This window comes from Chelonoidis abingdonii, chromosome 25 (genome assembly GCF_003597395.2).
Source record: "Chelonoidis abingdonii isolate Lonesome George chromosome 25, CheloAbing_2.0, whole genome shotgun sequence".
NCBI lineage: Eukaryota > Metazoa > Chordata > Testudines > Testudinidae > Chelonoidis > Chelonoidis abingdonii.
In genome coordinates this window covers 7,441,207-7,455,653 of record NC_133793.1, presented here as the reverse complement: position 1 = coordinate 7,455,653, position 14,447 = coordinate 7,441,207, and the positions used below count along the sequence as shown (strand labels likewise).

Below are 14,447 nucleotides of genomic sequence, written 5' to 3'. Positions count from 1 at the left end.
TGTTCAAGGTGACATGGGAAGCTTGTGGCACAGCAGGGAATGGAACCCATTCTTGATACTCAAACCTGTGCCTAAACTGGGATTATACCTGTCCATCTCATTGGAGCCTTCTGAGGGGGAACCAGTGTGTGTAGCTGAGATCCCCAGCATAAAAGATGCCATAAATACATGAAGCATCACCACCATCTGCAGAGCTACCAGCAAACAGAAACCTGGGTGGGCACTGGTATGTCTGGATACTCCTGCTTACCTCTCGGCTCCCAGAAGGAGAGGAGTCTCAGGGGGAAGGGGGGGGGTGAGTAATGCTCCCCACTTCCAGGCACAGGATCTCAGCAGCGAGAGCCTGCGACATTGGTAGTTCTTCTCCGCCCACCCCCAAACTCTGCACCTTTGACGTTCCAGGGCATCACTGAGAGAGCATTCTGGGTAAGCCGTATCCCAGCATGCACTCTGCTGCGATGCTGTAGTACTTCAGAGGGGCAAGGTGGGCTGTGTGTGTGGAGAGAGAGAAACATGCTCCTTAGCACCTCTGGCAAAACATCTCTACCAAGAAGCTAGGGAGGGTTTAAGTTACGTGCCCTCCCTAGGGGGGTAGCTGGGCAGGTCTATTCAGTGCCCCTTCGGTTAGCCAGAGGAGTAAATCTCTGCTTCGGCACAACCGATGCAATTCAGCATCGTCACTCATCATGAATGTCGTGACCGAGGACTGACAGAACAGGCAGGACAGGACTCCCCCCACCTCGTGAGCGGCAGGCATTTCACCTGCAGACAGCAGGAACCACTGGAAACATCCCTCTGCTTAGGGTTTGTGAGTTCTGGCTGGTTGTAAGGAGGATCTATTAGACTCAGGGGCCCAGCACTTACTGAACGCTGGGAAAGGGGAGAAACATAGGACAGAAAGGGACCTCCTGTGTCACGGGATCTAGCCCCTAGTTATCTCAGGCAACCCCGACATAAAACTCACCAAGCTCCATCTTCAGCCTCGTTTGGTTGGCTCAAAAGACTCCCACTGGGAGGCCGTTCCAGAACCTCACTCCAGCAACGGCTAGAAACCGTCTTCTCACTGCTAGCCTAAATCTATTCATGGCTAGGTCACACCCATCTGTTCCTGGGCCAACATTATCCTAAGGGCACCAGAGGAGCTCCCAAGCCTACATTGCACTCAGAGCAGACTTTGGGATACAGGAACCCTGCGGGGCTCTAGGGGTTGTTTCCATCTGAGACACTTGCAAATGCTTCCTGGAAAATAAAGAGTCTTAACACCTCATTCTGATCCCCCCTCTCCAGACAGCATGGATGGCCCTGAGCACTCTCAGCACCCACAAGGGAAGGTACACCCTGCAGTGCTGCCACTGACTGGTATCTAGATGCCCTAGGGATGAAATAAATGGATAGTGCTTTGTGACACCCCATTTGACGCCATGGCACAAGCTGCAGCGGGAATCAGAGCACACCCCACAAGTGGCGCAGTGAGAACACGCAGAACACGTTCAGAACTGGAGCCTGCCCTGTGAGCATCAGCCCATCTCTTACCTGTCGCTGCTTCAGGAAGTCCAGAGCAATCTGCACATTCTGTAACCTGTGGAAACGCATCCTGCCCTTCTCACGTGGCTGCAAAACAGAGGCAGTGCATCAGTCCAGTCATCCCATGGCAGCAGAACTAGGGTGTCTTTGATACACATGCACAGACCCAGTTCCACCCCTTCCCCCAGGCGCACTTCCTGAGACTCCTACAGGAAGTATCAGAACCCACAGAGCCTGCCTCTCGCTGAGGACTGGGGGAGCTCACTTGATTCCAAGCACCAGCCTAACTATGTTCCCTCTAAGTCTGAGCAAAGACCACGACATTCAATACACTTGCTTGGCCTAATGTGCACTCAATGTGCCACCTAGGACAGCCATCTCCTCCTCTCTCAGCCCCAGCCTAACAGCTGAGGCACAGACAGATCTGAGCAGGAGACAACAATTCACACCCAGTGTGTGTCGCCATAACAGCAAAGCAAGGGCCTAAAGGAGGAAGCCTAGAAAGATGCAGATCACAAAGATTCATGGACACAGTGAACACACTTCACCAACATGCGCCTGTCTTTCCTGCTAATACACTGCCGTGGCCTCTTGCCCCCTTTTCTGGCTGCTTAACACTGTCCTGCTCTATACGGAGGAGTCTTTATTACCCCACAAATCCCCTATGCTGGGGCATGGAGATAGGACCCTCCAGTAACTATCTCCTGCTCCCAGTCCATCCCTCGACCCATGGACCTGACCACAGACACCGACTTGGCCGCTCTACTTGCGACCTCAACATTTGCCCCTAGTTTCAGCATCACATTTTGTTCCCTGCCTCTGCCCACGCAGAGCTAAACCAGAAACAGCCACAGGCACCGAGGGCTCATGCGGTCAGGCCAGCCTGCTCCGCCACAGGGGTGCACTTGGGCATACACCCTATGCTCAGCTACCAGCACCACCGCCTGGACAGGGGAGAGGACAGTTTGAACGAAAGTGAACCGCCATGCTCCCAACCTGCCCGCAGGTGGGAGAGTCCTGTAGGCCCAGGTGAGAGCAAGAGCGGCCTCGTGATTTGCCAGCCGTGAAATGGTAGCTGTGTACTGCAATAGCGAATAGACTGCTGGGGCAGGGACTCCGCCCGGGAGGAGAAAGCACAGGCTCAGCACCAGAGGTGTCTGTTTCACTACTACATGGACTTCAGTGCTTTCTGTCTCCAAGGGAGCTGACCAATCACAGTCAGGCTACTGGCCAATGTTCACAGCAGTATCCACGCTGGGCTGCTGCTCTGAATCTCTCGCTAATGCACGAGGAGGGGCAGCTGCTCTGCATCTGAAGAAGTGAGATTTTTTCATCCAAGAAAGCTTATGCCCAAATAAATATGTTAGTCTTTAAGGTGCCACTGGACTCCTTGTGGTTTTTGCTCCAGTGAGAGTCTGTGATCCATCCAGGAGCAAACAGTCATGTTCAACCACCAGCCCCACCCAGCTCCAACACCTACATTTAATCTGATTCATTTACAAATAGCAACTCTGTGCTGAACAAGGGCTTGGGGAAGGGGTAGGAGTTCTGCTGAATGACAGATCGTGTGCAGAAACTCAGAGCCAGCCCACAAACCCAGCTCTGCACCGAATCAATAAGGAAAGGATGAGAGTTGGGGGTGCGAAACTCAAAAGAAGCAATGGCTTCTAAATACAAAAACGAGAGGTGGCAATTGTCTGAGGAATCAGTAGCAGCAAAGAGACTCTCTGGGCCAGCAAAGACAAAGCACATTTCATTCCTCGTTTGAGGAGAAAAGCCACAGGAAGGTCTGCCTATGCTCTGCCCCTGGCAGAGAGGTGCAACACGCTAGTCATTTCCTGTGCCACACCACTGCAGCTGCCAGAGTGGCTCGGGAGGGGGAGCAGAGAAGAGAGCTGTAGAGAAAGAAGTCACAGCCCAGCTCGAGAGGGTTGGTAAGAAATGGGATCATTTCTACCAGCCAGAATGCTCTCGTTCTTCCTTCAGGGAGGTGCAATCCCCTTTGGTTTAATCCTTGGCTTGGGTAAGGTTGGGCCTGCCTGGAGCTGGGGCCACTCCACATCAGAAACACTGAGAATATGTTGCTTAAAAACAGATCTGTTATCATGCAAGGTTAATCCTTGCAGTCTGCCAGCAAAGCCACTGTACCCAGCGCTCGTGGGTGTGGTACACAAGGCAGAGCATCCCCATGCAGTGAGAATGGTTAGCAAACATCAGATGATTCATCCTGAAGGTTGTTTGCTCCATGTGAGTGGAGAGAACAACGCATCCCATCCGAGAGCGTGCAGGACCCCAGTGGCTTTATCTGGGAGCACGTGAGAGCCAGGGGTTCATCTAGGAGCGTGCTCCCCCTCCGCTCCCCCGTGAATAGACAGATTTCATGCTCTCACAGCAAGTGGGTCAGCATTCTCACACTGCAGACCACCAACACTGTAATGCACTCTCAGATAATCCAGTTAACTTTACCACCGCACGGTCCAGAAGGAATATGGGATTAGCTGCCTTTTCATTTTTGCTCTCCTCTTCCCCAGTACACACCCCACACATCACTCCTCTAGTCGAATGTGCTTCTGGGAAATTTATTATCCGTGATCAAGAACCAGCTGCTAGTGGAAAGGAGCTATAGCGAATTTTCCTTTAATCCACCTGAACCTGAGGATGGGGAAGGTCAGAGGCCACTATGGTATGTCTACACAGCAACTAGACACCACGGCTCAGGCTCGTGGGGCTCGGGCTGGGGGCTGTTTCGTTGCTGCGTAGAGGTCAGGGCTCAAGCTGGATCCTGGGCTCTAGGACCCTGAGAGGTTGGAGGGTCACAGACCTCGGGCTCCAGCCTGAACCCAGAGGCCTACACAGCAACGAAACAGCCCCGAGTCAGCTGGCACAGGCCAGCCACGGGTTTCTCTTTGCTGTGTAGACATACCCTGTGTGTCCTATGCAAATCTTGGTTACAGCTGGACTATCTGATGGCACTCCAGTGTCAGTCTGTATTACATTGCTCCCAGGAGGGAGTCAACCTACTGCATCACCATCCTCCTCCTCCTCCTGCTCTTCACTGCTCGTGCGACGCCAGGAGGGCACTTTTGCCAGGCGGAGGGTCTTCTGGCCTGAAGGGTCCTTTTGCTAACAAACATGGCACAGACAACACCAGTAGGATAATCACAGAAAAACAGAAAGGAACTAAAAATGCAGCACATGGGAAAAGAAAAAGAAACACATTGCTCGCCAGCCTCCCTTCCCTGAAAAGGAACATGAAGACTAGCTGGTTATCCTGGATACTGCCTGCGTCTCCCCTGGGAATGCTACTGGGGCTTGATTCAGACTACCGAGGTAGACACAATGGCAAGAGCTAAAGTAGATTTTGAAAGAGCTGGAAACTCAGAGGCAACATGTTTTAGATCAAATACTCATTTCTGCGCTCATCTGAGGAGTAACTGGATGAATTTTATGGCCTGTATTATGCAGGAGGCCAGACTAGATGGCCATGTGTAATGGTCCCTTCTGGCCTTAAAGCCTATGAGACAACACCATCAACATTTAGGGCAGAATAGTCTAAGATTTCCTCCTGTCTTAGCTGCAGCAAACGATCCCACAGTATCTATAACAGTCCAACCACTTCTGCCTGCCTACCTACATGTGATTTACAGTATAGGCTGCCTAAGCAGAGATTTCCCTAGGATAAAACTCACTCCGAAAGTCAAAGATGTTGTGGAGAGGGGCGTGATAGGCCTCTGAAGCATCTAAATCAAACACCTACAAAGTGTAGTTTGGCATTTCAGGAGGGCAGCTGAGTAAGTTACACAGATCCTATTTTAGGAGTTACTAAAATAATTCCCTCTGAGCTGCACCAAAAATTATCTTCCAAGAGCTAACTAGGCTTGCTGATCTAAAAAGGGGCAAGTAATTCTACTCTGCCCCAGATGCCAGAGAAGATGTTTGCATCCTGGAGAACTATCTACCTCTACAGATCCAGCTCATAGAGTGGTTGCTAAGGACCCGACAGGAAAGCCTAACATGCTCCTGAAGAAAATAGATGGAAAAGCGTGGACATGAGAAACCTACAAACTTTGGTGTCTAAATTGAGAACGAACACAAGCAGGAAACTCCAAACTGGCAGTTTAAATGGCTCAAGACAAGTTTATCTGCAGCAAGGGCCAGCTCTAGCCATTTTGCTGCCCCAAGCACGGTGGCACGCTGCGCGGGGCGCTCTGCCACTCGCCGGTCCCGCAGCTCCAGTGGACCTCCCGCAGGCTTCCCTGCGGAGGGTCCGCTGGTCCAGCGGCTCCGGTGGAGCATCCGCAGGCACGCCTGTGGGAGGTCCACCGTAGCTGCAGGACCAGCGGACCCTCTACAGGCACGCCTGCAGGAGGTCCACCGGAGCCGCCTGCTGCCCTCTCGGCAACCAGCAGAGCACCCCCCGCGGCATGCTGCCCCAAGCACGCCCTTGGCGTGCTGTGGCCTGGAGCCAGCCCTGTCTGCAGCAGCATGGACGCATCTAACCCCGCTGATTTTCAACATTTAGGCAATTCTTGTAAGACTCTGCAAAGGCCTATCTTTGGATGTGTCTGGCACCGCACTCAGCTTTCCTGCTAGAATGGTCATGTGGACATCTCTGAAAAAGCATGGCTCACACAGATCTCATCTGCTGAATGAAGGGACTGTCTATAAACATCATGCCAGCTAAAAAACACCTAGTATGGCCTTCTAGTGTGCCTACAACCCTGCGACAGCGAGTCTCTGAGCCCACGTCAAGTGACTTGAGCTCACTGTGCTTGTGCTGTGGAGCTAAAGACAGCAGGTAGATGTTCGGGCTGGGGCTGGCGCCGGGGCTCTGAAACCCAGCGAGGAGGTAGGGTCTCAAAGCTCAGGCTCTAGCCCGAGTGGGAATGTCTATTCTGCTATTTTTAGTGAGATCCTGAGTCAGTTGCTCCAAAAACGTGTTTTGCCAAGGCAGGGGGTAGCACAGAATAAGAGTGTGCATCAGTTTTACCCCATCCACACTAGCTGGACAAACCATGTTAAAAACAGTTTCAGCTAGAATCACCTTCGTCTTTTGTTATTTAAATACACAGAAACGCACTGCAGCAGTATTTAAGCATGGTTTCCGAATAAGTTTGGCAGTCCCAAGGAGGTGGGAGAAGCTGGTCAGATTGTCTCAGTTCTCCTCCTCAATTTGTAGCGTAAGTCTACACAGCAACACAACCAACAACAAAAAAGTGAATCTCCACACCTAGGTCAACTGACCTGGGCTCTTGCTACAAGGCTAAAAGTAGCAGAACAGACGTTCCCTCTAAAGCTGCAGCCTGAGCACCGAGACCCTACCTCCTGGCTGGATTTCAGAGCCCAGGTGCCAGCCTCAGCCCGAACATCTACACCGCTTTCTTTAGCCCTATAGCACGAGGACAGTGAGCTCAAGCCACTTGACCTGGACTCAGAGACTCCTGCTGCAGGTTTGGTGTTTTTTGGTTTTTTTTGCTGTGCAGCTGTACCCACAAACAGAAAGGCTCATATCCATCCCTGCTTGCGCACCACTGAAGTCAATGGACTTAACATCGGGAAAGATTTGGACACGATGGATAAAGATTTCAAAAGCATCTACCTGGTGTAGGCACCTAAGCCTCACAGAAACTCAGTGAGATTTAGGTTGCTTAGCACTAGATCATTTCTGAAAATGGGACTCCGGTTCCTAAGTCATTTAGGCACTTTTGAAACTGTTAACCAATGCCTCTAAAAAGAGACTAACAAATATTCAGAGTGGTCTAGTGTGAAAATCAGCAGGCAGCGCGGGAGATGGGGAAGCTAAGCTCCCCTCTTGGAGAGGGGAAAGTGACGCTAAACCTGCCCCTTTGGATTCACACAGTGTATTGAGTAGATTGTGAGGCTCATATGCATTTGGGACTAAGAGAGTGAATGCACCTGTATCCTAGGCACCTTTAACCTAATCACAAATTGAGGTGTTATCCAGGAAACCAGCATGATGAAGTGTAAAAAAATAAATTTAAAACAAAAGCAAGGATGTGACAAGGAATGCTGATCGCCCTAGCACGGCAGGGGGCAGCGAGGAGGAGAAGGCAGGACCAGGATCCAGTCTCTGATGGTGAAAGTCACAGCAGCGTTGCTAAGCAAACTTGGAAACTCACCAGTTTCACTCCTGACAGAACCTCCAGCAGAGAGATCAGGTTATGCCCATCTCGCAGGTCTTCATACAGGTCATTGATGTGCTTGCGCACCTGTGGAGCAGAGGAGGAGGATGAATTTTCCAGGATTTCATTAATTTAAAATAGTTATTCCTGCATTCTCTCTATGGGAATCGGGCTCCCACTTCCACAGGGCCCCAGCAGATCACTAGAAAGTCAGCCTTACTCCACGCAATTCTAACATGTTCCCATGCAGCCACTTTGCTAGAAAGCAAGGTGATGAGGGCAGATGGCAGCTTTGAACAGGACTGGGCCTTGTGAAATGGCAGTTTTCACATCAACAGCAGGAGTATCCTGTTAAAAAGACAGCAAAAGGAGCCAATTTTTCCTGTTTCTTCCGAGATAAGCCCCTCTTCACAAAACTCACCGGCAATCAAATGTTTACCTTTGCCACTCACGGACTGAGACTCTGGGTTCAACTCCAGCTCTGCCACAGATTTTCTTCATGACATTGGGCTAGTTACTTAGCCTCTCTGTGCGTCAGTTTCCCATCTATCAGATGGGGTCATGAACCTTCCTTTCCCCCTCCCTTTGTCTTGTCTGTTTGCAGTGTAAACTCTGAGGCAGGGATGTACACCACCACCTAGCACAATTGGACCCCAAATCTCAGTTGGGGCCCCATGTGCTACTGTCATCCTAATAGCAGTGATTCTCAAACGCAATTTTTTAAAACATTACTGCACCAGCTTATATTATCCTCCAGGAATGTCACATGGCATTTGCCTTCCGTTAAGGGCAATCAGGTGTTTTTCCATTTGTTTGCCCAGGGACGTGCCTGTGTCTCTTTAATTGATGTATTAGGCACTGGCTACGTGTCAGCAGAGACTTGACTCCCACACTGTCTTCTTTACCTATCAAGTTTTGGAGGGGAAGGCGTGTAGCTTAAAGATTAGTGCATAGACCTGCAGCTTCCCTGGCGTCACCACAGTCCATAGCAGGCTGAAAAGTACAATGGCAACACCTTTAAAGTCCAAGCCAAAAACTTTCAGTTGATGGAAAACATTAATTAAAAAATACCTGGCAGTTAACCAAGACGCCTGGGAGGCACCTCAAAACACTGCATTCATCCTGCTTAGCTACTCAAGATACAAACCTCCCATTGCAGACAACATGCAAGAGACCAGCCCCACTGCACAGGATATAGCAGATGGACACTCCTGGATTCAAACCCGGCAATCTTTCATGGCAGAACTGGCTGTGTTAAGCTATCTAGATCAGGGGTGGACAAACTACGGCCTGGGGGCCACATCCAGCCCTTCAGACATTTTAATCCAGCCCTCAAGCTTCCGCGGGAGAGCAAGGTCGGGGGCTTGCTCCGTTCTGTGCATGCTGGGGCTCTGCACAACTCCTGGAAACAGCAGCATGTACCCCCTCCCGCTCCTACACATAGGGGAGGCCAGGGGGCTCCACACACTGCCCCTGCCCTCCCCCTCCAGAGCCCTCACCCCCTTCTGCATCCCAGCCCCCAATTTCGTGAGCATTCATGGCCCGCCATACGATTTCCATACTTTGATGTGGCCCTCAGGCCAAAAAGTTTGCCAACCCCTGATCTAGATCCTGGTCCTGATCCAGTTCACAGGAACGTAAGTGTGTAGAGATGTGTATCCCGTCAGTGATGGACAGACGGGGAGAGCTGCCTGGAGTCTCCTGGAAGGCCACAGGCTCTGGACAGGTAATTTGATGCACAGTGAAGGCAGAGATCCCAGAAAACAACTGAAAGTTTGCGTGGGCTCCAGGAACTTTCACCTGGAGTTCTGAGGGACTAGGGCATCCATGGTGAATGGTAAATCAGGGGGCTCTGGTGACTTGGCACCAGTGGGTGGGAAAAGGTACCGGAGTCTCACCAGAAAGGATCTTCCAAGCCTCCTGAACGTTAAAAACAAAATCATCAATTACGTGGCTGACCCAGAATAAAGTCGGAGTTGGTGGAGTTACTGACTTGGCTTGCTAATAACTCTGATCTCAGTCCCAAGCCTTGTGCACTGCTGCAGAGGTGCACAGCTGGAAAGTGCACACATCTAAGGAAACAGGCTCTTCACTCTTTTTTGTGAAAAACATTTTTCTTTTTAAGAGACAGAGATTATTCACTGCCCTGAGCCGCGTGGTGCTGGGTCAGCACTCTGTTCAGTTTTGTACAGGACACCTTCCAACGGGCAGGATCCCAGTAGGTTTATAATGCCATCGCCAACCAGTAAGGCAGCCTGCCTGGATACAGAACCCCTGAGCCCCTTCCCACCTTGCTCTTTTACACATAGAGCCCACTGCAACTCCGTGGTTCTCAAACCACCACTTAGAAACCAGCATCCGCTTTTGCTGCTGCAACAAGCAGCAGGGTCTGAGAAACAGCAGTACGGCCTCAAGGACTGAAAAGATCCAGGAGTTGCGCACATCAACTTAGATCCTCAACTTTCACGCAGGAGCGAGAGTCCCTGCCTCTGAAATCCTTCACTGTGTTGTGGGATCTCTGTCTCCCCAGCGCCTCCTGTGTCACCCCTCATTGGCATCTGATGGGGGTCTACAGAATTCTAATAGTACCCCAGCCTCGGCAAACACCAGCCAGGAGCCCGGCTGCCTCTAGAAAGCAGGAAAATGGTGTAAGGCAGGAAAGGAGAGACAGACACAAGAGAGGGGAATGGTGGAAAGAGATCTGATTGGTAGAGGCTTGTCCAAAAGGCAGCTGTCTGTCACTTCTCTGCTAAGAGACTCTGCTCTGGATAAACGCAGAAATCTGGCTGGCCTCCCACCATTAACAATGACACAATGTGTTCTGCTGGTTTCCCTCTTTCACAGTGTTTTGCCATCAGGGAAGTTCAGAGAAGGATCTGACAGGCAGCACCAGCTTGCACTGAGCGGCAGCCACCAAAGAACTTCTTGTTCAAACTAGATGGGCTCAGGGCCCAAACAGACTTCAAGCTAGATGGGCTCAGGGCCCAAACAGAAAAGAACCGGGGTCTACGCTCCAGGAAGGAGCGGCCCCTCCCCTGGAAGAGGGAATGTGCCTCCTTCTGGGAAGGGCAGGGTGGTAGTGGAACAATACAATACAGCTCTATGAATACAGGGGAACAAGTGGGCTTGGGAGTGGAAGGGGGAGCAGTCACTCTCATCCCACCATGCATGGTAACTCCTGAAACACCCCTTCACCACGGGATTTCAGGGAGATGTGGGGTTCTCTTTCATGGTGTTATTTGCCAAGATTTTTACATGCCCTTTTCTGAAGCAAACGATTTTTCAATTCAGAGATTAATGAAATGGTAGGTGAATGTTTGCTTGATGCTTTATAACAGTCCCAGGAAGTCGCCGTAACATCCAATTCTGCCCCTGGGGGTCACATCAAGCAAAGATTCCAGTGCCTCTAAACCCCTTTAGAACGCGATTCCAAGGCCAAAGCAACGCCAGCTGGTTCCAGTTCAGAACAGGCAAGGCCAGATCAGAGCAAGTTAGGAAATTGTACCAAGTAACACACGTGACTCTCACCTTCATCAGGTGCTTATTGACCCACTTGGTGAAAGTTTTCTTCTGGACTCGGTCCCGTTCATCTGTTAAGAGAACACACAGATGGGTCTCGGTTAGTGTTGTGCAGGTGAAATCTCACCCACTGGCCACACACACCTTCCTCATTCAGCCCAACTCTCCCCCTTCAGGAATCCCTGTCGGATCCCACCACATCCTTCTAACGGCCTTGTCATAAACAGATAGCTAAGGGTTAATGTTTCTTTTACCTGTAAAGGGTTAACAAAGGGAACCACACACCTGAGCAGAGGACCAATCAGGAAACTGGATTTTTCAAAGCTCAGGGAGGGAATTTTTCGGTGTGTGTCTTTTGTCTGGCTCTCTGTTCTGTGCTCTCTCGGCTAGGAGAGAGGATCTCTCTACCTTCAGATTTTCTAATCTTCTGTTTCCAAGTGTAAGTACAAAGGTAGAAGACAATAGGTTTTTATATTGTTTTTGTATTTACATGTGTGTAGTTTGCTGTGGAATGTTCTTAAATCTGTATATCTTTTTGGATAAGCTGTTTATTCATTTTTCTTAAGCAATTGACCCTGTATATTGTCACTTGATACAGGAAAGTTTTAATGCCTTTCTTTTCTTTTTATATAAAGCTTTCTTTAAGACCTGTTGGATTTTTTTTTTTTTAGATCTAAAATCTAAAGGTTATTCATAAAAGAAAAAAGATAGAGATGAAGCTAGAATTGGTTAAATGGAATCAATTCCATACAGTGTATGCAAAGCTCTTGAGTTCAGGCGTTTAGCTGATGGAATAAACTGCAGGTTTAAATCAAGTCTCTGAGTAGAACATCCCCGGCTGGGATGGATCATCATCCTTGCAGAGCTTCAGCTTAGCAAAGCCTCCAGAGTTAAGAAGCAGACTGAAGACAGATGGAGATGAGGCTCTCGCCTATATAGCTTTCCAGCTGTAAGAACACTCTTTTTCCTACTGTGAAGTTACAGCAAAGGAGTCTGCCACATGGGCCAGTTTCTGTACACCACTGCTGAGTCACGGGCGTATCCGCCTCCTCCAGTGGGTCAATTGTGTAGTTGATGGTCCTAAGCTATTGTTTTCTACTCTTTTTTATCCTTACACTTGGAAACAGAAGATTAGAAAAGCCTGGAGATAGAAATCACTCTCATAGCCGAGAGAGCACAGAACAGAGCACAGACAAAAAAGACACACACCCAAAAATTCCCTCCCTGAGCTTTGAAAAATCCGGTTTCCTGATTGGTCCTCTGGTCAGGTGTGTGGTTCCCTTTGTTAACCCTTTACAGGCAAAAGAAACATTAACCCGTAGCTATCTGTTTATGACAGGCCTCCTTCCATGTTCTGCCGGTACTACTCCAGGAACCCGCAGGACAGTGTTGCAAGTAAGCAGGTACGGGCATATTTATCGCCGGTGCGCCGTCCCAGAAAGACATTTTCAGAACTACAGGGCTCTCCCGGGAACCGCACGGAACGTAGGGCCGTCGCTCCCAGAAGTCAGTGCCCTGCACCAGCACCTCCTCCAGCACAGCTGTACCAGTACCACCCCCCAGCCCTGTCCTTCAGCGTGGCTGTACCACTCCCCATCCCAGCCCCCAGCCCTGTCCTCTGGTGGGGCTGTACACACCCCAGATAGGAGAGGTAACTGCGTGGCAGGGCTGAGGCCACTACAGTCGCACCGGAGGAGCTACTGGCGTGGGGCCACCTGGCAGCCCCACATCCTGCTCCTTTTGCCACGGCAGTTCCCGGGAGAGCCCTATGGTTCAGAAATCGGTATCCAGCATAGCAGGAAGACAGAGGGGTCCCACCAAGCTAACATAGGATGGGGAGGGGACAGGGAGGACATGGGGGCCCCAGGCTGGAAGGACTCACCTGGGGAGTCACATGGGGGAGGATCACGTGACCCCCTTTAGCTGGTGCCCCCCTTTGTGTTTCAGAGGGGTAAAAACAAGTTCGATTTGAACAGACGTTGTCTAAGTTGATACAATGGGAATAAACACTAAGCACATCTCCTCCCCCTGAGACAGGGCCTCTTACCAGCACAGCACGGACATAAGGCCCTTTCGAAAGGGTCTATAAAGAATTTCTAGCCCCTAACTGGGAAATTCCTTTAAGGAATCCACCTACAGTATCTGCTCGGTCACTTACAGAGGTTCCCTAAGCAAACATGACAATAGAAGAGGATGAGACGCTATAGGAATAAGACTCTCCCTTAATAATCCAACAGAAAGGCTCACTAGCTACAGCCACACAACAGAAAAACACACAGGCAGCATCAGAGGAATAGGAGAACCTGGCATGGCCCAGGCCTGTGGGATGACACCCCAACACCAGCACAGCACAGAGAAACCGGTAGGAGACTTTGTGAGACTACCAGACCCAGAAATCTCGTTGTCCTTCATGTGTCATGCTGCACCCACCACAAACCTCCTGAAGACAGTAGGTAAGAGGCACCCTCACCCCCCACATTAGTGAGGGGATACTGGGGGTCATTAGGCAAGGAAAGAAAGGGTCCTTCCAATACTGAGTCACTGGACTCCCTTGCCAGTAGAAGTGTACCCTCTCCTCAACTCTCCTGGGAGGGTGAGTTTTAATGGGCCTGTCATAAGTAGATAGGTAAGGTAAGGGTTAATTTTCTTTTACTGTAAAGGGTTTACAAAGGGAACCAAACACCTGACCAGAGGACCAATCAGAAAACCGGATTTTCAAAAGTAAGAGTGGGAACCTCTGGAGGTTTTTGGCTTTGTTCTGAGCCTTAAGCACCAGGGAACAGAGCATGAATTCTCTCTCTCTCTCTCTTTCTTCTCTGTAATTCTTTTCGCGCCTCGGGGAAACTAGAAGTATACACAGAGCATGGCTTTTCCCTCCCCCCTAGCTGTCACACGATGTAACAAAGCTCCGGGCACGAATATCTCTCCCCTTTGCCTCACTAGGAAAAGCAGAACTCCCACCAAGTTTTAGAAGAAAACTTTATAATAAAAAGAAAAACTTACATATTACTACACTCTGCATTAAAGACCTAAAGGATATGTCTTATAGAAAATAGGATATAACAGTCTGAATTTAAAAAGGACAGCCAATTAAACCAGCTCCAGCATATACCACCCAGTAAAACACAATGCAAAACACTCACAGCGATTACTTTGTATCCTATTGTACTTACACTTTATAGATAGAATATTTGAAGAAGAAGATGGAGTTAGAAGAAAAGCTTGTTTACTCCGGCTAGCGACGAGAAACAAAAGAGACAC

At 49.9% G+C, this 14,447-nt stretch overlaps 1 protein-coding gene across 15 annotated transcripts in view; it reads right to left on the bottom strand.

Moving 5' to 3' along the window:
* The window catches only part of MACF1 (microtubule actin crosslinking factor 1), a 250,864-nt gene that overhangs the window by 154,317 nt on the left and 82,100 nt on the right, over positions 1-14,447 (bottom strand). For all 15 annotated transcript variants that reach the window (XM_032789628.2, XM_075060891.1, XM_032789629.2 and 12 more), the window contains exons 2-4: positions 11,196-11,257; positions 7,665-7,754; positions 1,534-1,611 (exon numbers count right to left, since the gene is read on the bottom strand). In XM_032789628.2, the coding sequence (XP_032645519.1) occupies positions 1,534-1,611; positions 7,665-7,754; positions 11,196-11,257 (230 nt within the window). The remainder of the gene's footprint in view (positions 1-1,533; positions 1,612-7,664; positions 7,755-11,195; positions 11,258-14,447) is intronic.